Source organism: Rhineura floridana, chromosome 6 (genome assembly GCF_030035675.1).
Source record: "Rhineura floridana isolate rRhiFlo1 chromosome 6, rRhiFlo1.hap2, whole genome shotgun sequence".
In the NCBI taxonomy this organism is placed as follows: domain Eukaryota; kingdom Metazoa; phylum Chordata; class Lepidosauria; order Squamata; family Rhineuridae; genus Rhineura; species Rhineura floridana.
This window is the reverse complement of record NC_084485.1, coordinates 155,679,960-155,701,802: the sequence shown is the minus strand read 5'-3', so window position 1 is coordinate 155,701,802 and position 21,843 is coordinate 155,679,960. Positions and strand designations below refer to the sequence as shown.

The 21,843-nt window shown below is 42.9% G+C and overlaps 1 protein-coding gene across 3 annotated transcripts in view; it reads right to left on the bottom strand.

The window, feature by feature from the left end:
* The window catches only part of AXDND1 (axonemal dynein light chain domain containing 1), a 92,176-nt gene that overhangs the window by 57,944 nt on the left and 12,389 nt on the right, over window positions 1-21,843 (bottom strand). For 2 of the 3 annotated variants that reach the window (XM_061634227.1, XM_061634228.1), the window contains exons 6-9: window positions 21,500-21,585; window positions 20,306-20,362; window positions 19,595-19,703; window positions 16,208-16,329 (exon numbers count right to left, since the gene is read on the bottom strand). In XM_061634227.1, the coding sequence (XP_061490211.1) occupies window positions 16,208-16,329; window positions 19,595-19,703; window positions 20,306-20,362; window positions 21,500-21,585 (374 nt within the window). The remainder of the gene's footprint in view (window positions 1-16,207; window positions 16,330-19,594; window positions 19,704-20,305; window positions 20,363-21,499; window positions 21,586-21,843) is intronic. The other variant, XM_061634229.1, reaches the window with a different exon arrangement.

The window sequence follows — 21,843 nt, the reverse complement described above, 5'->3', positions numbered from 1 at the left end:
GATTTTGAACCCACAAGAAGCTTTATAGATAAACAAGATTCCTTTTTGTAGAAGGAAAACTGGCCAGACTAGGACTAATTACATTGGTTACTTTTTATGCCCCCAATAGTGGACAACTAAATTTCTTTTATATGTTACTGAATAAATTACACAGATTTACAAAAACTAATATAATTATGGGAGGAGATACCAATATCAATCTACAAGGATTACCTGGGCAAGGGAATACTACAAAAAAAAGCTCACAAGCAAAATACCTTGCAAAGTAAAACTTGTAAAGTAAAGATATGGGTGGCAACTTAGCCCTAAAAAATACTGGGAGGATGATTTGAAAATACAAATAGCTGAAGAACACCATTTCAGTAAGGGAAATAACCCTTAAAATTATACATAGATGGTACATGACCCAAATTAAAATAGCACAAATTTCAGGATCTTCATCTAGATTGTGTTGGAGAGGTTGCGATGCTCTCGGCTGTTACAGCCATGTGTGGTGGGAATTTGAGAATGTTCAGAAATTTTGGAGGGGGGTACAAAGGGAAATAAGCAAAATAACTAGACAAACAATACAACTCACACCAGAACTTGCTTTATTAAATCTTTTTATTAACCAAAACTTAGATTTACAGTATAAAAAGTTGATAGGATTCATGCTGATAGCTGCCTGTCATTCGATTGCTCAGTGCTGGAAAAACCTAGATGGACTATCACTGGACCGATGGTATAGAAAATTATTGGAATTTGCTTTGCTGGAGAAACTGACACAAAACGTGAAACTAGCAGCAGGCAATAAGAAGAAAGACACTTTCACAGACCAATGGATGCCCTTTATTGAATTTACAACCAAGGAGGAAAATCTTTGCCAAGTACCCAAACCCTTTACCAGACTGTGGTTGGCTTGATGAACTCTTATGTTTGACTTAAACACTATAATAGCTCTCTCACAGATCGAAACAGGGTCGTCAGGGAGGGGAAATATGTTATGGTTCCTTTTCTGTATTATTTGAAAATAAAAAAGAAAACTTAAAAAAGAAAGAAAAAGAAACTATTCCCTTATCTCTGTCTCTAGCCACTAACATAATATGCTCAAAAGCTGACAAAGCTTTTGTGGCTTGTGTTTTAATGTTAGGACGATTAAGAAAGTCTGACACCTGCCTCCAGTGCAACTAGGCATTCTTGACCATCTAGTGCAGCATGGAAGGCCTGGTTTGTGTTTGTTATTGATAAAAAAAACTGATGCAAAAGAAACCCTTTCCTCTCCACCATTGCCACAGTAAGGACCTGTTCATATTGTAAAATCTGGAGTGATAAAAGAGCAGGGTTAAAGGGGATGTGTTTGGTAGTAGACAATGACCCCACTGCTGCCGACAATTAAGCAATGCTCTGGTAAAGGGGTTCCCCCCTCCAAATCCCATTGCATTTGTTTTGTGAGACCTCTAAAGAACAATGTTCCGAACAGGATACCATTTAAAGATATTTTTCCCATGTGAACCCACCTCTCGATAGAACTATCCAGCATTGTATATATTAAATGATAAAGTTGATTGGTGACAAAATAATGTTTCAGATGTGGAAGTCCCCACCCCCCTCTTGTATATAATAATGTCTTTTTGATTCTGGGTAATTTCTTATTAAAAAGAAATTGTTCTATTTCCTTTTGCCAAATTTTTATTTGCCTGTCTTCAACATGTACCAGGAAGGCATGAAAAGGTAAGTAGTTCCCAATATTAAAGACCTTTTGAAAGTTATTATGTAAAATAAAATATTTTTTTAAAAAACAGATCCCAATACCCATATTCATGGCCCATTGCCCACTAACTATTTACTCAGAAGTAGTCCCACTCAGCAAAGGTGAAGATTCTCCTTGCAACTCTCACTTGCCGGCTAATTAGTTGCTGCCTATTCAGTTGCCCTGGCCTTCCTGCATTTTAGATTGTCAGTTCCACTTCCCAGGATGGAGGCTTTAATTAGTAGTTTCCTCTTTAAAGCAAGAAGGTTTTTTTGTGTGTGTTTTATTAGTGCAATTTCACAACTGTGATAATAGAAAATAAAATAAACCTAACTAAATAGCAGTTCTAGTTGCAAAAAGAAAACCACTACCGTATATTCCGGCGTATAAGACGACTGGGCATATAAGACGACCCCCAACTTTTCCAGTTAAAATATAGAGTTTGGGATATACTCGCCGTATAAGACTACCCCTGCTTATGACATGCAGGTACTTAGCAGGAAAACTGTCACTTATAAACTTATAAATATTAATATTTGGATTGTCCAGTTGTTTTGTTTTTGTGCCTAGGAATTACCACCAAAAACTGGGGAAAGATGTGAGAAATCTTTTTTTTAAAAGCAACATTAAATGCCTAGACTCTAGTTTCCAACACTATGGAGTATTTATTGATTGATTAAGAGAATTTATATCCTGCCCTTTTGCTGTTAAAATCAGAGCTCAGCACAGCTTACAAACATAATAAAAACAATAAAAATACACAATCAGAGAAAAACAAGCCAAAATGTTAGGAAAAGGAGTCTTTCACACCACATGCTCAGTTCTAAATACTGTTGCAGCAAGTTTTACAAGTTCCTCCAGTATTCCACTGGTGCAGGCACTCAGACATTCAAAGTACTGTATGTTTCTTAGGTTTTATAAAAGCAGAGCTTTGCTTAACTCAAAATTTCTTCTCCCTTTGATAACCACATCTACACAGGTTCCACCTCCATACTCAAAATGAAACTGAGCCTGGAAGTGTACAACAACCCCACACATACCTTGCTAATTCGATTATCAATGCCAGGATGTCTGTCTTATCGACTACTCTCCTGCTCCCCCCCCCACACACACACACACCGGGCATCATGAAAGACCCAGTCCTGGGCTCAGAAAGAAAATAAATATCTGGTCCTCTTCAAAGTATTGATAAGCCTCTTGTTTTAATTGAAATAATAATTATAAATTCTTGTTCTTATCACTAATGGGAGTTAATTATGTTGCATATGCTGCTGTTGCTTCTATGTATGTAACGGAGTGAGGTTAAAGATAAGTGAAATGCAAATAGGAAAAAAAAATACAGAAGGCAGTAACACTTTCCTAAATGTAATACCATACCAACCACAACAAGATTCCTATAAGGCAAAAAACTAAGCATCTCACAACCAGTCAGGATTCCTAACCAAAAACCAAAAATATGATAAATGAAGAAATATTTATATAAGCATAACTATCAAATATATTTATTATTTACACAAACTGTAAAGATATTTATAGTGCAATCCTAAATTTATTTATTCAGAAGCAAGTCCCAGCGTATTCAATGGGGCTTACTCAAACAGGGACAGAAATGCAACCTCAAGTGATAAGCAACTTCATTCACACAACCCAAAATTCCAAATCATGCCACTTTACACTGTTTTGCAACTGTTTATACTTGTTTTATGGTTATTGGATTTTAAATGGCTTTATTTCTTGTTGTGAGCTGCCTTGGTTTCCAACCCTACCTCACAGGGGTGTTGGAAAGACTCCATACACACACGCACACACTGCAGATGTATAAATACATACAGCCCATATAATAGTTTATTGTCAAACCAATTGGTCATTGCAGAAAAATCAGTATTAGTTTTTTAAAAATCAGTATTAGTTTCCTACAGAATAAAAACTGCAATACCTAAGTAAGCCCTGCCTACTTGCTTTAAAATAGGACTGGGGGGGGGCAGAAAGAGAACACAAACACAATTCTTTTTTACATTCACTCCAAAGTCCCATTGATTTTCAGCACATTCATAATCATGTCTACTCAAAAGTAATTCCTACTGAATTCAATAGGATTTACTCTGGACATATGGGATTAGCACTGTTTTTACCCCCAAAAGCAACTATTGGGAAGGTTTTCAAAACACTGCCCAGGATCTGACTCCTACACACAACAGGGGGAAAAACTGAAATGTATATACCTACCCAATTTATGAGATTTTCAGATAAACAGAAGGGGAAACCACCATTTTCTGGCCTCGCAATGAGGTTTTGCAGACACTGCCACCAAACAAACACTTCACTGATTGGCTGAAATCCTGAACGGGTGGGGTTAAAGCTACGAAGTGCTATACAGTAGTTTAAAAAAAGATTTAACCGGGGGGGGGGTGCCTGACGTTTTTATACATATCTCGAGAACCGCACCACCTAGAAACTTAATTTTTTTTTAAATGAAAGCTGAGAATCCGGGCTAGCTGGGCACCGGGTGGCATGCTTAGAATCCGGGTAAAACCCGGCTATCCGGGCAATATGGCAACCCTAATAAGACGACACCCGGCGTATAAGACGACCCCCGACTTTGGAGAAGATTTTCCAGGGTTAAAAAGTCATTTTATACGCCGGAATATACGGTAATTAAAGCATCTCATCACTTGGCACAGGAAAACCCTATTATTATGAAACCTAGTATTTTGGAATTGGTTAGCCATGCTCCCTGGAGCTCATGCTGCTTAGTATGCTAGAACGGACCATTGGTCTCTCCTGTAGGATGGTTCCCCAGGTATCATACCATCAGGTGGGTAGTAGTGCCTCCTAGTGTCCAAAGGCAGGAATGCAGGAGTCAAGACTTTGGCTGCTCCATCCTGTTTGACCTCATTCCATTCCAGACGAACTGTACACCAGATCCAGACATCTCTCTTCAGACAGAACACGCTCAGAGAAAAATGCACACAGCAGCAAACATAGTAATGCACATCTTGACCCCGAACAGAAAATATGCAAAAACAGTAAGAACATTTAGAACAGCCTTAGCAGTAACGTAACTTATGCGGTAAGTACCAACCCAGTCCCAGTAGGGTTGGCCAAGACTGCCTAAGATGATAATAGTACTTGCTCCAGAACTCGCCTACTAAACGAGGCATTTGCTGAGGCCAACAATGTACTTTATAGTGTCTAAAAAAGGTATAAGGAGAGGACCACACAGCCGCCTTATAAATGTCTGCAATGGTTGCGTTGGTTGCGAAGGCAGCCATAGTGGCCGCTGACCTGGTAGAATGGTTGTGACGTTCTGAGACTCATAGGCCATGTTAATGCAAGCCCACAGTCAATGACAGAGCATTGTACTGGTGACCTTCTTCCCAACGTTCTTGGATACAAGAAGACAAAAAAAGTCTCAGACAGACAAATTTCCCAGGTCCTGGTCAGGGAGTGACGTACATCCAGAGAGTGCTAGGCTGTCTCAAGGGGATGGGTCAGTTGAGGGAAGAAAGAAGACAAGATCATATCCTGACTACAATGAAGACGGAAGAAGCCTCAGGTCAAAAGGAAGGATCTGAATACCACATCACAGACTCCTTATAGAAGACGCAGAGATGATGGGCAATTGGACAAAGCTGCTAGATCCGATACCCTCCTAAGAAGAGGACGGTACCTGCTGCAATTAGAGGCATAAAGATTCACCTTGCAGTGCCTAATGGAAGAACGTGAAGTAGACGAAGACGCAGCTCTACAGAAATCTACCACTGAAGCATGGATTGCAAAGGCAGCCATAGAGGCTGCGGACCTAGCTGAATAAGCTGGGATACTTTAGAGCACAGGAACATTAAGGAACTTGTGGACCAGGCTGATGGGCCCAATGTTTAGGCTTTGATGAACATCCCAAGAAAGCCAGGCTTCCTCATGAAGCTGATGAAATCGCTGCTGTGAGAGCTGAGGCAGGTGGCAGGAGAGAGGGACTGTTGCCCACAGCCGTGAGCTCCAAGAAATGTGTGGAGCTGTAGTTGCGGACCAGGCAAGTTGGTGCAAGCTGCTGCAGGCAGGAGTGATCAGAGCCACAGTAGCAGGCTCTGGAGGGGAGGCCAGTAGAGGGCTGCAGTTGCGGGCTCTGGGGAGGAAAGTACTCAACAGCAGGGGTGAGTGGAACTGCAGTTGCAGGCTCCAAAGGGGAGGCAAGGAGAGCTGCCGTGAACCACCATGAGATCTGAGGGAGGGAAGGGCGCAAGGCCCGGAGCAATCGGAACCTCCATTGCGGGCTCTGGAGGGGAGGCCAGGTGACTGCCGCTAGATCAGAGCCACCGCTACGAGCTCCAAAGAGAAGGATGTAGCCGCAGGGCCAGGGCCAGTAACAAATGGAGCCACAGGTGCAAGTTCTGAGAGAAGGGGGGAATCAAGTCTGAGAGACGGGTGGGAATGAGAAGGAAAGGCCGGGATGAGGGTACCCACCAGCCCTATCAGAGGCCCAACCCAGGGAGAACCACCCCCGAAAATACAATAACCTTTTTTTTTAACACATAAAAAGCACAAGCACAAAACAAACAACAAATGCTAAAGAAGAGCTAGCAAGGAGCTAACAAGAACAACAAAGAACAAACTCACAGAGAGCTAAGGCTAAAGGATCCAACCTAGGACAAAGGCAGGAATGGAATGGAACAGGATGGAGCAGCTGAAGTCTTGACTCCAGCATTCCTGCCTTTGGACACTAGGAGGTGCTACTACCCACCTGATGGTATGCTATAGGGGGGGGGCAGAAACAGAAACTTTTAATTTCTGACTCAACTACTGCCTCTTAAAATAGACGTTCTGTAGGATATAAGAGATTAATTACCTGCCTACTATACCGTCTAGGACAAGACTCAGGAGTTACAAGTAATGTTCCCTTTGCATATTGAATTGACTACAATGTTATGTTCTATGTATTCTGATTAATAGATAAGATTCTGCATTGTTTCATCTGACTCCACATTACTGCCTTGATTTTCTTAGCTAAGCTACTACAGAGGCACAGATTAATCATCTAGAGATTTGGGTGAACAGAGATTCAGAGTTGGCAAGAGTAGCAACTTGGAATCCCAGTCATATCTATCTTCCCAACATACTACTGAAGAGTCCTACTTCTTAGTTAATCTGTAGGTAATGGCAGCTCGTGTTTCATTAGGCTATTTGATTATGGGTTTAGTTCTGGTGATAAAGTCGGGACATGTAAACATTCATTGAATGTGGCTAATCTAGTGGGGCTCCAGGTTGTGGAAAGGGGTAAATACTCTCCAGAGGGCCCCATCTTAATTAGCCAGGAGGTTAAATGCAGTCATTGCTAAATACAGGCTTAATAAGGAGAAATATTTTGCACAATACTAGGTAGTTGACTGATGTTGACTTTAATAACAATAATAGATCATCATCATTATCATTATTATTATTATTATATCCTGCCCTTTCTCCCAGAAGGAGCCCAGGGCAGCAAAACAAAACACTAAAAGCACTTTAAAACATTCTAAAAACAAAAGACTTTCAAGCATATTAAAATAAAGCATCTTTAAAATAATATTAAAACAAAACATCATTAAAAAACCTTAAAATCATCTTAAAAATCAATTCCAGCAGAGACACAGACCGTGATAAGGTCTCTGTTTAAAAGGCTTGTTGAAAAAGGAAGGTTGTCAGTAGGCACTGAAAAGATAACAGAGATGGCACCTGTCTCACATTTAAGGGAAGGAAGTTCCAAAGTGTTGGTGCCACAATACTAAAGGTCAGCTTCCTATGTTGTGCGGAACCAACCTCCTGTTAAGAAGGTATCTGCAGGAGGCCCTCATCTGCAGAGCACATTGATCACCTGGGTATGTAAGGGGTAATATGATTATTTCAGATATCCTGGTCCCAAGCTGTATAGGGCTTTGTACATCAAGACTAGACCCTTGAACTTGGCCTGGTAGACTTAGAAAAACTTAGGCTCTGCTCTTTCTTTATGTAAAATTCTAACAACCATTAAATCAGCTGACTGAGACAACTGTTTGGCAGAAGCACCCCTGCCTGGTGCCTGCATGGCCTGGACAGTGCTTCCAGGGAAAGGCTACTCTTTATCAAGAGCAAGGCAGCCAGAATCGCCAATTACATCTGCGAGGTAGAGGAGCAACTCCATCAAGCCCACTCCTGCAAGGATTCTAACTGCCATCAAGTCAGCTGTTTGAGGGAAGAATTGTGGGGCACAAGCAGCCCTGCCTGCTTGACCTGGGATTGTGCCAACTGCTCTGCTCCCAGTTCTGATTTCAGGGTGGGGGAGAAGTGTTTCCAGGGAGTTGCTACTCTTCAAGACAGCCAGAATCTGCATAATATAACTGCTTTATACAAACTGTAATTTAAGGACTCACGCTTGACTTTGCTTTTCCCCTCCTCCCTCCCATTACCTTTCCTCATGTGTCATGTGTCTGAAAAGACTACGCCTTTCCAAAATGCTTGGGAGTTGTTTATATACACGATATGCCTCGGAATACTAGTTGCTGGAAACCGCAGGAGGGAGAGTGCTCTTGCACTCAGGTCCTGTTTGCTGGCTTCTGACAGCATCTGGTTGACTACTGTGAAAACAGGATGCTGGACTAGATGGGCCTAATCCAGAAGGCTCTTCTTATGTTTTTATAACTGTCTTGCCACCACTTTTTTCATTTTTTAAAAAAGAGGTGCCAGTACTCATATACTGATAGAAGTGTACTAATAGAAGATGCGAGTGTAAAATGGCTCCTATGGGCAGCAAAAAGAAAAGAAAAGGAAGAGGTGCCAGTACTCCATACCAGTCAGTACCGTCACACACACACAAAAGCCCTGGTATAACTACTACTGATTTTTGTAAGCCACTCTGGAAGCCTTTTTAGCTAAAAGGCAAGGTATAAATGCCATAAATGAATGAATGAATGAATGAATAAGGCTTTTGGCAAAGCTGTAAGGATTAAAGTAATTACAGATAGTATATAAATTAACATAATTACAAGTCTAATAATTCCAACCATTTATACTGATCCTAATTCTATAATGTCTGATATGGACACTTGACGGAGGAATTTAAGTAACATCAGATGGGTTGTCCATGTCACTTTTGCTTTTTGTTTCTTTTTATTAAGCCAACTGTGGTATTAAGAGCTAGCTGGATTATAAAAGAAGGAAAGGTGGACACAACATGCATAAAATCCCTCCCTATATATATATGGAGATGATGTCAGTCTTACGTTAGCAGAACCACACACAAATGCACACATGTTGTAACGAGTATTAATGAGCTGTTGGTGACTCTCTGGCTGTTAGATCAACTTCACATATGTAGAATCATTGTTGACTGCTATGTCTGACAACAGTGTCAGTTTCCCCTTCCCCCAGTGCAGTACTGTGGTGTATAAAATATCCCCTCTGTGAATGGAGCTCGTGTCTGCCTTGTCTTCAAAGCAGTTCAGCAGACCTGTCAGATATTACGAGTTGGATCCAAACATATCCTTCGACTCACAGGAGTCCTTTGCTTATGGAGGGAATATTTCATACATTTCACAGTACTGTACTGTGAATGAATCCGCCCCAAAAAGGTGTACTGCTTCTGCTACAGCACAATCAGAAGCATGAGAACCACTACAGAACTTACCTATTATAGTGAACGGTCCAGCAGTTTACAAGAATTAGATTAAAACAATTACATAAAATAGACATAATATCAGCAATAGACAGCAGAAAAATCAAAACAAGGAAGATTTCCAAACATTGAATAATGAAGGCAACCTAAAGCCTCAGCAAACTCAAAGACCTTTTAAAACAGGAGGGACCATGGCACGGTGAAAAACACCTGCCAAAAAACCTGCTGCCAGTTGGAGAAGACAGTATTAGGCTAGATGGACCAATACATGACTTAGTATGAGGCAATTTCCTGTGAAATATTAATCTTGACCAGGCTGCTGAAGGACAGCAAGGAGTAGGCCTGGAAAGCTTTTCCTTACGTATTTATACCACACCTCCTCCAAGATTCTTGGTAGCAAGCAGGACAACAGAAAAATTCCAGTCTCTGTGTGCTTATGCAGAAGAGTGTGGCTGTACATACCTTGTGTTAAAATAGAAAATCCAAATTTTGCACCACAAACAGCTGAATTTTGTGGCCCATAACTGTTACGAGTGCTTTGGTTAACCCCCACTTTGGTTCATTTGGAGTCGAAGGGGTAGCAAAACCCTGGAATATTCTGGATTACGGTTCCCACCATTCTGTTTTCTGACTAGTTGTGCCTTCCTGAGTACTGTGAAATGAGGCAAGAAGCAAGGACCATCTTTTGGCACTTTCGGAGGAATGCGCAGATCAAATGTTATCTCATCTCTTGGCAGATTTCCCTTATGCCCTGCAGAACAAATCCATTGTCTAAAGAATAGCATGAACAAGCCGAACTAGTTTTTCTAACAGTGTCAAGCAACAAATACTTGCACAACATGAGATCACCTTAGACCCTCCCTTTGCACATTGATGTGTAAGAGAAAAAAGTTTATTTCAGAGTGGGGTTTGAGACCCAAGATGGTGATCCAAGCTCCAACACGTATAAGAACGCAGAACAGGAGTGCAGGTCACAGACCGGGAAGCGAGTCTGTCTCAGTGCAAACCTTGAGGCAATGAGATTCCTTCCTGCTTTTTGGCTAGAGCTCCTTCACATCACTTCAGCTATATTCCACTACCCACTCGCTTGAGCCTAGGATGTAATCTCTGTTAGAAGTGTGACAAGAGCAACTCCCATTTGTTCCTCTTTGCTCTTTTCACTTTTCAGTAGGACAATAATCCCAAGCACAAGGAACATTGGAGTGGCTCAAGAACAAAAAGATGAATGTCCTACAGTGGCCCAGTCAAAGTCCTGATCCCATTGAGAGTCTGTGGTGCTCTTTGAAAATTGTGGTCCACAAGTGACATCCAACCAACCTGAATGACCTGGAGTGCATCTGCCAAGAAGAATGGGCCAAAATCCTTCCGATGCTATGTGCAAAGCTGGTACATACCTACCCCAAAAGACTTAAAGCTGTTATTGAAGTGAAAGGTGGCTCTACCAAACATTAACATATAAACATTGACATATAAAGTCAGAGCACCCTAGCGAGGGAGCCTGCTCCACGAGCTAGAGGGAGCCCCAGCTGACGAAGCGTCAAGGCCCCAGCTGACAAAGCATCAAGGCGAGTTAAGCAGCAGAGCGAAAAGAGGGTAAGTAGCTCCCATTTACTCCGTTATTTAATTGAAGTAAAACAGCTCAGAGCCATAACTAATAAGGGCAGCCCAAGGTCACCCTGAGCTAGGAGCCAAATCCTGAAAGAACCTATATCTTAGGAGACAGATCCTAGGAGAAGGAAGCCCATAGAAAGCTAGTTTTCAACACCACCCTAGCAGGAAAGCTTCAGGGGACACTGTAAACAAGGCTAAATTCCAGTCGGAGAGAAGGGGGAAAAGGAAACTCCACCGATACATACAGCGAGAGAGTCAGCTCAGTCCTTGCTAAAAAGGGCAGCTTCAGCCTTCCTGAAACACAACCACAAGCTCTGTTTCCCTAGGTTAAAGAAAGGTCAGGCTGTTCTAGGTGGGAAAACAACAAACATAAAAGACTTGCCTGGAAGGCACAGCCCCTTGCTGAGATTAAAAGCAGCCAAAAGCTTAAACAGCTCCGCCCCTCGCTCAGGAAGGAAGCCTGAGAGAATACTAAAGAGTTAACCCCAGCTGATAGCCATCAGCCTCAAGTAACACATCACTGGCTGGCAGCAGTAGCTGGGAGGAACCAGCCACACATATAAAGTCAGAGCACCCTAGCGAGGGAGCCTGCTCCACAAGCTAGAGGGAGCCCCAGTTGACAAAGCGTCAAGGCGAGTTAAGCAGCAGAGCGAGTTCGGCAGCAGGGCAAGGAGGCCAGGGCCCCCCACTCTGCCCGTCTGTTCCCTGACCTCAACTAAACCGCAGTCTCCAACCCATTGACGTAATAAACCTTAAACAAAACTATGCAGGTAAGAAGCCAGCAGGGGTGTGGGGGCTTTCCAGTGTTTTGCACCGCCTGCAGCATGTACGACTATCTGCCTGTTGGACAGAAGTCGTGGGTGTGCTCTCGGTGCAATGAGCTCCTGGCTCTCCGGGAACGACTTCATTTCCTTGAGGCCAAGGTGGCGGACCTGGAAAAGCTGAGAGAAGCAGAGAGGTGTGTGGAGGAGGCCTTCAGGGACGTTATAGCTGTGTCCCACTCCAACGATGATAGCTCTCCTGCTATCATGGAGAACGATGGTCTCGGGGAAGGAGAGCATCCAGCTGAGGAAGAGGGAAACGATCCCTTAGAAGGGACCCATTCCTTGGGGGATGAGCAGCTATCCTCTCGTGCCGAGGATATATCTCCAGGGGGTGGAGGGATCCTTGTAGTGGGCGATTTGATAATTAGGAACATAGACAGTGGGGTGTGTGATGGGCGTGTAGACCGCAAGGTGTTTTGCCTGCCTGGTGCGAAGGTTGCGGATATCGCCCGTCGTTTAGATAGTTTGGTAGACAGTGCTGGGAAGGAGTCAGTGGTCGTGGTGCACGTTGGCACCAACGACATGGGGAAATGCAGCCGTGAGGTCCTGGAAGCAAAATTTAGGTTGCTAGGTAGGATGCTGAAAGCCAGGACCTCCAAGGTGGCTTTCGCTGAAATGCTACCGGTTCCACGCACAGGACCAGCCAGACAGGCCCAGCTTCGCAGTCTCAATGCGTGGATGAGACGATGGTGTCGGGTGGAAGGATTTGGATTTGTTAGGCACTGGGGAACATTTTGGGACAAGCCGGGCCTGTACAAAAGGGACGGGCTCCACTTGAACCAGAATGGAACCAGACTGCTGGCGCTTAAAATTAAAAAGGTGGCAGAGCAGCTTTTAAACTGACTGAGGGGGGAAACCCGACAGGAGCTGAGAAAGGTCCGGTTCGGAATAAACCTCCCCCCTGGGATAAAAACCAAAGAAATGATAAAATTTTAAAAGGGGTAGGCCTAGAAGTAGGCATTGTGAGAGCAGGGGCACAGGATATAAATTCAGAAGAGCAAAATTACCACAGGCCTAACCACAAGTGCCAAAGACACTTGAAGAGAGACACTGCTTACAAGTGCCTGTACGCAAATGCTAGGAGCCTGCGAACCAAGATGGGAGAACTGGAGTGCTTGGTCTTAGAGGAGAGCATTGATAGAGTGAGCATAACGGAGACCTGGTGGAATGGAGAAAACCAGTGGGATACGGTTATCCCTGGATATAAACTATATCGGAAGGACAGGGAAGGACGTATTGGTGGCGGAGTCGCTCTATACGTGAAAGAAGGCATTGAATCCAGCAAGCTCGAAACCCCAAAAGAGGCAGACTCCTCCACAGAATCGTTGTGGGTGGTGATACCATGCACCAGGAGGGACTTAATACTGGGAACGATCTATCGTCCCCCTGATCAAAATGCTCAGGGAGACCTTGAGATGAGATATGAAATTGAGGAAGCATCCAAACTAGGAAAGGTGGTAGTAATGGGTGACTTCAACTACCCGGACATAGACTGGCTGCATATGTGTTCCAGTCATGACAAAGAAGCAAAGTTTCTAGATATTCTAAATGACTATTCCCTAGACCAGTTGGTCATGGAACCGACCAGAGGGACGGCAACCCTGGACTTAATCCTCAGTGGGGACCGGGACCTGGTGCGAGATGTAAGTGTTGTTGAACCGATTGGGAGCAGTGACCACAGTGCTATTAAATTAAACATACATGTAACTGGCCAATTGCCAGGAAAATCCAACACGGTCACATATGACTTCAAAAGAGGAAACTTCACAAAAATGAGGGGATTGGTAAAAAGAAAGCTGAAAAACAAAGTCCAGAGGGTCTCATCACTCGAAAATGCTTGGAAGTTGTTTAAAAACACTCTATTAGAAGCTCAACTGGAGTGCATACCGCAGATCAGAAAAGGTACCGCCAGGGCCAAGAAGATGCCAGCATGGTTAACAAGCAAAGTCAAGGAAGCTCTTAGAGGCAAAATGTCTTCCTTCAGAAAATGGAAGTCTTGTCCGAATGAAGAAAATAAAAAAGAACACAAACTCTGGCAAAAGAAATGCAAGAAGACAATAAGGGATGCTAAAAAAGAATTTGAGGAGCACATTGCTAAGAACATAAAAACCAACAAAAATAAATTCTATAAATACATTCAAAGCAGGAGACCATCTAGGGAGACGATTGGACCCTTGGATGATAAGGGAGTCAAAGGTGTACTAAAGAACAATAAGGAGATTGCAGAGAAGCTAAATGAATTCTTTGCATCTGTCTTCACAGTGGAAGATATAGGGCAGATCCCTGAACCTGAACTAACATTTGCAGGAAGGGATTCTGAGGAACTGGGACAAATAGTGGTAACGAGAGAGGAAGTTCTAAGCTTAATGGACAATATAAAAACTGACAAATCACCGGGCCCGGATGGCATCCACCCGAGAGTTCTCAAAGAACTCAAAGGTGAAATCTTCAAAAAGGGATCCAGAGGGGATCCCGGAAATTACAGGCCAGTTAGCTTAACTTCTGTCCCTGGAAAGTATGATTAAAGCTAGATTAACTAAGCACATAGAAGAACAAGCCTTGCTGAAGCAGAGCCAGCATGGCTTCTGCAAGGGAAAATCCTGTCCCAGTAACCAATGAGAATTCTTTGAGAGTGTCAACAAGCATATAGATAGAGATGATCCAGTGGACATAGTGTACTTAGACTTTCAAAAAGCGTTTGACAAGGTACCTCACCAAAGGCTTCTGAGGAAGCTTAGCAGTCATGGAATAAGAGGAGAGGTCCTCTTGTGGATAAGGAATTGGTTAAGAAGCAGAAAGCGGAGAGTAGGAATAAACGGACAGTTCTCCCAATGGAGGGCTGTAGAAAGTGGAGTCCCTCAAGGATCGGTATTGGGACCTGTACTTTTCAACTTGTTCATTAATGACCTAGAATTAGGAGTGAGCAGTGAAGTGGCCAAGTTTGCTGACGACACTAAATTGTTCAGGGTTGTTAAAACAAAAAGGGATTGCGAAGAGCTCCAAAAAGACCTCTCCAAACTGAGTGAATGGGCAGAAAAATGGCAAATGCAATTCAATATAAACAAGTGTAAAATTATGCATATTGGAGCAAAAAATCTTAATTTCACATATACGCTCATGGGGTCTGAACTGGCGGTGACCAACCAGGAGAGAGACCTCGGGGTTGTAGTGGACAGCACGATGAAAATGTCGACCCAGTGTGCGGCAGCTGTGAAAAAGGCAAATTCCATGCTAGCGATAATTAGGAAAGGTATTGAAAATAAAACAGCCGACATCATAATGCCGTTGTATAAATCTATGGTGCGGCCGCATTTGGAATACTGTGTACAGTTCTGGTCGCCTCATCTCAAAAAGGATATTATAGAGTTGGAAAAGGTTCAGAAGAGGGCAACCAGAATGATCAAGGGGATGGAGCGACTCCCTTACGAGGAAAGGTTGCAGCATTTGGGGCTTTTTAGTTTAGAGAAAAGGCGGGTCAGAGGAGACATGATAGAAGTGTATAAAATTATGCATGGCATTGAGAAAGTGGATAGAGAAAAGTTCTTCTCCCTCTCTCATAATACTAGAACTCGTGGACATTCAAAGAAGCTGAATGTTGGAATATTCAGGACAGACAAAAGGAAGTACTTCTTTACTCAGCGCATAGTTAAACTATGGAATTTGCTCCCACAAGAAGCAGTAATGGCCACCAGCTTGGACAGCTTTAAAAGAAGATTAGACAAATTCATGGAGGACAGGGCTATCAATGGCTACTAGCCATGATGGCTGTGCTCTGCCACCCTAGTCAGAGGCAGCATGCTTCTGAAAACCAGTTGCCGGAAGCCTCAGGAGGGGAGAGTGTTCTTGCACTCGGGTCCTGCTTGTGGGCTTCCCCCAGGCACCTGGTTGGCCACTGTGAGAACAGGATGCTGGACTAGATGGGCCACTGGCCTGATCCAGCAGGCTCTTCTTATGTTCTTATGTTAATGTGTGGGGGTTGAATACTTCTGCAAGCAACATGTTTCAGTTTTTTATGTTTCTTACAAACACCTCCCAACATAAAACTAATGTCACCTTACAATAATTGATTTTGAGTTTCAGTGTTTCAAAATAAAATATACAGAACAAAATTACAATGTACCATTTGTAATTCAGTAAAATGAGAGCATTGGTCAGGGGTCTGATTATTTTTGCAAGGCACTGTAAATCTAATAAATAAAATAAATAAATTGACCAGCAAGTGCTTTAAAACAAAAATCAAATGAGAGATTCTCAAAAAGTTGAATTCTATGGCTAGTACCATAATTCTGTGCTTTTTCTACACTTATATTTTTTTTTAGACACTCAACCCTGTAGTGCTAGCCAAAATAGTAACATCTTCTTCTTATTCTTATTCTTCTAGGAATAATTTCAAGATATTGGGCTATTTAGATTCCTGACCTGAGCCTGGAAAGCAGCTCTCCTCGTTCTGCACAGTCCACACTGACTTGTCGGATGATTTCGTGAAACACTATATTGTAGATGTTCTGTTCCACCTTCAGCACCTCCAGGACATTGTGCATCTTGGGAAAGATGCAAGAAAGAAGTAAAGATCTTTGAAAAACTCGATAAAAGCTGTTTTATACTGCTTTTATTGACATGTTAGTTTTCATTGTTAATTTACTATATATCTTGCCTTGTATTACCCGGGAAATATTCTTGATGAAATGAGGCATATACTTTCTTTAAGTTAACAAAATAATACTAGTCAGTCAAATGTAGGATAATTTATGTAATAGGTTTGATCCCACTTTTCTATTAAACTGTTTATAATCATCACTATAAAATCATCATTAATTATAAGCTGCTTTTAATGGTTTAATAGAAAAGTGGGATCAAATCTATTAAATAAATGAAGGACTGTGTGAGATGGACCAATGGCCTAACTAAGGAAGCCTCAAATGTTGATCAGTTGTGGTGCACCAAATCCTGCACCAGTGGAAGAATGCTACCACTGAAGACATGGGATACTGTCTTTGCAGGTGGATACACTGGCACAAAATCTTTAGGAGCAGAGAACTTGTCCCTGCCATCAACTGCTAATTTTCATCCACTAGGCCAACTGTTCCCAGTAAGCATGTGCAGCAGGAGTGGGGATCAGGCTGGCAGGCTAGATCCTGGGCATTCCCCACCTCCATGCTGCCCACATGTCAATCAACTGACATCACCATGAAATCAGGTCACTCAACTTAAAAGGAAAAAAATGTAAGTGTGCTCCAGATCCTTCCTTTGTAGCCTGGCTTGAATTATACACCCACAAGAGTGGCTGTATACTATAGCCAGCATGGATTTTTCATATTCCGCCATTTTAAATTGAAAATACCCCCATGCCATTCTGCTGCTTCCCATAAGCTCATTTCAAAACAAAATCTTACAAAACATAGTCCTGAACTCAGAAATGCTTGCTTAACAACCCTCTAAGTTTTCATGGCAATACACAAAACACTCAGACAGAATCCAGAGTTCAAAGTATAAAACATGAGTAAACAAATCCAGACCTCTGTTGGACTTTTTTCTGTCAGGGGTCTCATGATTTGCTGAAATTAATTAAAAATTAGCCGTGTTCACAGAGTACCTGTAATCCTATTACTGACCTTGCCCCATACTCTGGTCTTCACCCTCTGCAGTTTAAAAGTTTAAAAATGCATGGCTGATGTTTAATTAATTTAAGAAAATTAACACTGGAGTCTATGATAGCGCAGGAATGCTCAGTAAAAACTGTCAGTGTTTTAAAAGCCATACTAACAGCTGTTTGGCTTGGCTAATCAGGGGGCCACACCCATACCAGTCATTTATTCCACTTTAAACAATCATGGCTTCCCTCAGAGAATCCTGGGAAGTGTAGTTTGTGAAGGCTGCTGAGAATTGTTAAAGGAGGCTCCTATTCCCTGACAGAGCTCCAGTGGCCAGAGTGGTTTAACAGTCAGCCTTCTTCCCAGAGAATTCTAGTGACTGTAGCTCTGTGAAGGGAATAAGGGACTCCTAACAACTCTCAGTACCCTTCACAAATTACACTTCCCGGGATTCTTTGGAGAAAGCCATGACTGTTTAAAGTGGAATAAACGTCTGGTGTGGATGTGGCCAGGGACAGCTTTAGTTTAAATTTGGGTGGGAGACTACATGTATCTGCTGTAGAATACAAAGGTAGGGTAAACAATGAAAAATAATGATGCTGTTAACAATGTTTCCCTCTGCCCAGTAGCAACCCACCCCATCTCCTCCCCTCCCCCATCCTCCTTTCCCCCTTCTCCTCCCCACTCCAGCCCTCCCTCCCCTTTTTCCTACTCCTTCTACCGGTCAGTTTCACCTATCCTAAGCATGATTGCACATGAGTAATTCCCACTGAACTCAGCAAGCATGCAAATGATCAAACTTGTCCTCCCCCCACTCCTTCCTATTTCCTCCCCACCCTTCCTCCCTCCTTCCCCCTGTGGAGACTATTCTGCAGAATAGTCAGTGCCATTATTCCATAGTTGATTTTGGAACTTTTTAGTGTAAATTATGCAAAGTGTTGCTGTACTTCACATATTCACAGAATCAGAAGCAAAAGAAAATGATTTACCTTTGGAAACTTCACTAAAACTGCAAAGTAAATCAAACATATTTAAAGTGAGCACCTGAACTATATCAACGTTCTTAATGTTGTTACTTGCTTCCTGCTAAAACAAGATCAGCACAGCACATGTCTTGATTCCGTTATCTGGGCTGATTGCAGGTTGCCACCACTCACCATATGCTCAGAGGCACATGTTACTGAATTCTTCCAAGTTACAAAGCAAGTGGATTGGACTGTGAAAGACTAACCCAAATTGTGTTTTCATTTTGACAGATTTGTAGGGCAGTACAATATCTCAGAGAGGAGGTCAGGTCTCCTGGTGCATTCACTATAACTGCCCAATTTCCCTGCTTTTAAAAGTTAGATAGAAATATCTGTTGGCTATAGATGCCTATTAGTGAATTTAAGCTGTGGCTATAAAAGAAAAATGCTGCAGGTGTAGCTTGAATCCAAGTCAAGAATAACAAGGAGTAATTGGGACTGCACTCTAAGTGCATTCTGGATTCTGCCTTTGCACCAAAAAGTCAGCACTTTTTGTATTTGGCACCTTTTTCTGCTGATGTGCAGGACAACAAAAAAGGCACCAAATTCAAAAAGTCCTGACTTTTTAATGCAAAGAAAGAATAAAGACAGCACTTAAGAGTTCACTCCCATTTCTTCTTTCCTGTAGGGTTGCCAGGCTCAGGGCCTGATCCTGATCCTGTATCTTTAGGAGAAGAGAAAGTCAGCCAAGTGCAGGTGTCCTTGCAACACTGTAATGGGAAAAACCACAAGGTGGAATTCTTCCTTCCCCCTGCACAACTTTTAAAGATACAGAAGACCTCTTGGTTGCCTGGCACAGCCTCCAAGAGGTCTTCTGTATCTGTGGAGGGGGAAGGGAGAATTCCACCTTGTGTTTTTTCCCATTACAGAGTTGCAAGAACACCTGCACTTGGCTGACTTTCTCTTTTCCTAAAGATACAGAATCATTCTTAGGCCCTGAGCCTGGCAACCCTACTTCCCTTTAGCCACAGCTGTGCCTCGAAGTTTCCCATGCCTGATGTCACATATGACATCAGAACCAGGACAGGTAAGCATGCCTTGCCCCTTAAGGCCTGGGGGCAACCTCTGAGGCCTGGTGGGCCTTATTAGGCCCATGGACCACAGGATCATGCCACTGATGCAGAGCCTAACTAGAAATGTGCAGTATCAGGGGAAATGAGTTTGAATCAGGTTTAGGAGGAATTATTTACCTGAGAAATCCCTGTTACTCCAACATCCCTATTATTTGTTCCAGCCTTTTCCAGCATGGTGTCCATCACCTTCATCAGCTGGAGGACCTCCAGCCTCCCAGCGGGCTTCCTGTGGGAAAGCAAAAAAGGAACATGCCACTAATTTATAATGCATTCTATAGCATACTGTTATGACCCAGGACCAGGGGGGGAGGCTTCAAGGAGGGGGACTCTGACTCTGAGGACTGGGGAGATGACTTGAGGGAAGAGGGCTTGCAGAGCACCCCATCACCTACCCCCCCATAAAAGCGCAGCCTGGGCTGTCAGAGGCTGCTCCTTTGGACATTCCCCCCTTGCCCACGCCTGAAGCGCAGCCTTGCCAAATTGCTGATCCCCAGTTGGGCACCCAGCTGCTTCCCATGCCTGAACAGACGGTTAGCTCTCATCATTTGGAGAGGGAAGCTGAGATCCAGCCCCCTTCATCCCGTTCCCAGCAGCTTTAGAGGTGAGAAGAGCAACGGTCAGGGCTAAGGCGGAGCCGTCGTCTTTACGTGAAACAGAAACCTACTTAAGTGGGCGCTGAAGGGGGGGAAGTTGCTGCGTTAACGTCTGTGGCTGCGAAGACATGCTTAGTCAGTGATAGAATCCTCACAGAACCATGTGTGTCTGCATCTCTCAGCTTTGGGCAGGACACATACAATACAAAAACATCTTCATTACTTGGTTACTCACATGGATGGAAAAACCCGCAACCTGTTTTCCTCATCTTCAAGTAGCGTTGTATATTTACTGAAATAGATGAATTATTATAATAAACTAATTGAGAAAGCTGTTGAGAATTCAACTATCTATTTAATTTTTATTGTATAATTTAAAAAATACATTAGACTAACAATGCTGTTATAGGCAAGTGATTCATAAACTTAGAAAGACGTTCTGTGCTACAATGAGATCCACAGTGACATATAGCAACTACAGCAATAAAAATGAGTAAGGAAAAAGGTGTGTGTGGGGGGGCGGAAATAATGGCAATATTTCAGCGCCTACTGAAGACCTTCCTCTTCCAACAAACCTTTTAAGTAAATACCTTATCCCAATCTGCATCTGTGCTGGAATTGTTTTTAAGATGTTTTAAAAATATTTTTTAACAATTTTTTAAAAATAAGTTTTTAAGATGATTTAAATGTGTTTTTATTTTTTCCCCATCCTGACTTCAGTACCAGAAGTGAATCAGGCTGGAAGAAAAATGCTAGATAACTGATGCCCAACTGGGAGCCGGCCAGCTAGATCCTGTCCTAATGCAGATTTCTGGCCTCTGTTAGTAAAAAGCTTGCCCAGTTTCACTTGTTCACGTTTTAATTTTTTGTGTTTTACTCTAATGCTAAATACCAACTTTATTATACTGTCTGACCATCCACGAGGAAGCCAGTTTGTGTGGCAAAATGCATTTTCAGTCCCTGGATCCCTGTCTGAGAATACAGAAGTTGGCCATCCCTGAGCTAGATCATAGCTGAAATACAAAAAGTGCTGAGCTCAGCAAAATAGTGCACCGTGTTTTCTGCCTAGATGCAGATGCTCTTGGCCTTCCCACTTTACCCCACTTGTAAAGGCCATCAGGAGTGGCTTGCCGTGTAGGGCAGAGCCACAGCCATAGTCTCCTGGCGACAGTATCACTGCCTTTTACCGGGATAGAGAGGGGCAAGCCAAAGCAGTGGAGCCGTTCTGGTGCTCCAACCTCTGCATCTGCGCAGTCTCAGCTCACTGCTGTCTCCCCTCTCCCCTCTCAGTAAGTGGCAGTGGCTCCACTTTCAGAAGGCAGATTCAGAAGGTGGATTCTGCAGATCCACCCCACTGCGTAAGCCATTCCTGGGCGCAAAAGAGGAGCACTTAAATTAGCACAATTAAATGAAGTATAAGAGCACTCACTCATCATAATACTCCAAGCCCAGGACACCTCTGTTCTTTATAACATGAAATTCCTCTGGAACAAGACTGTCAGCTATGCCTGCTGACTAAAGACAGAACAGACAGAGAAGAACTTAAAAGATGCTAGTATAAGACACAGAGCATCCACATACTCCCAAAGAGGATATTTGGACTTGGGTTTTTATACAAACATATTCTATAAACCTTGTTTGCTGTCATTCCTTAACCATGGCTTGTTGCCTAATTAAGAACCCCTAAAACAGACATAAAACCACTGTTTAGTTTGCAGAGCTATGACCCCTGAAAGTAAACTATTAAGACCTGCACGCTTGTCACTTTACATG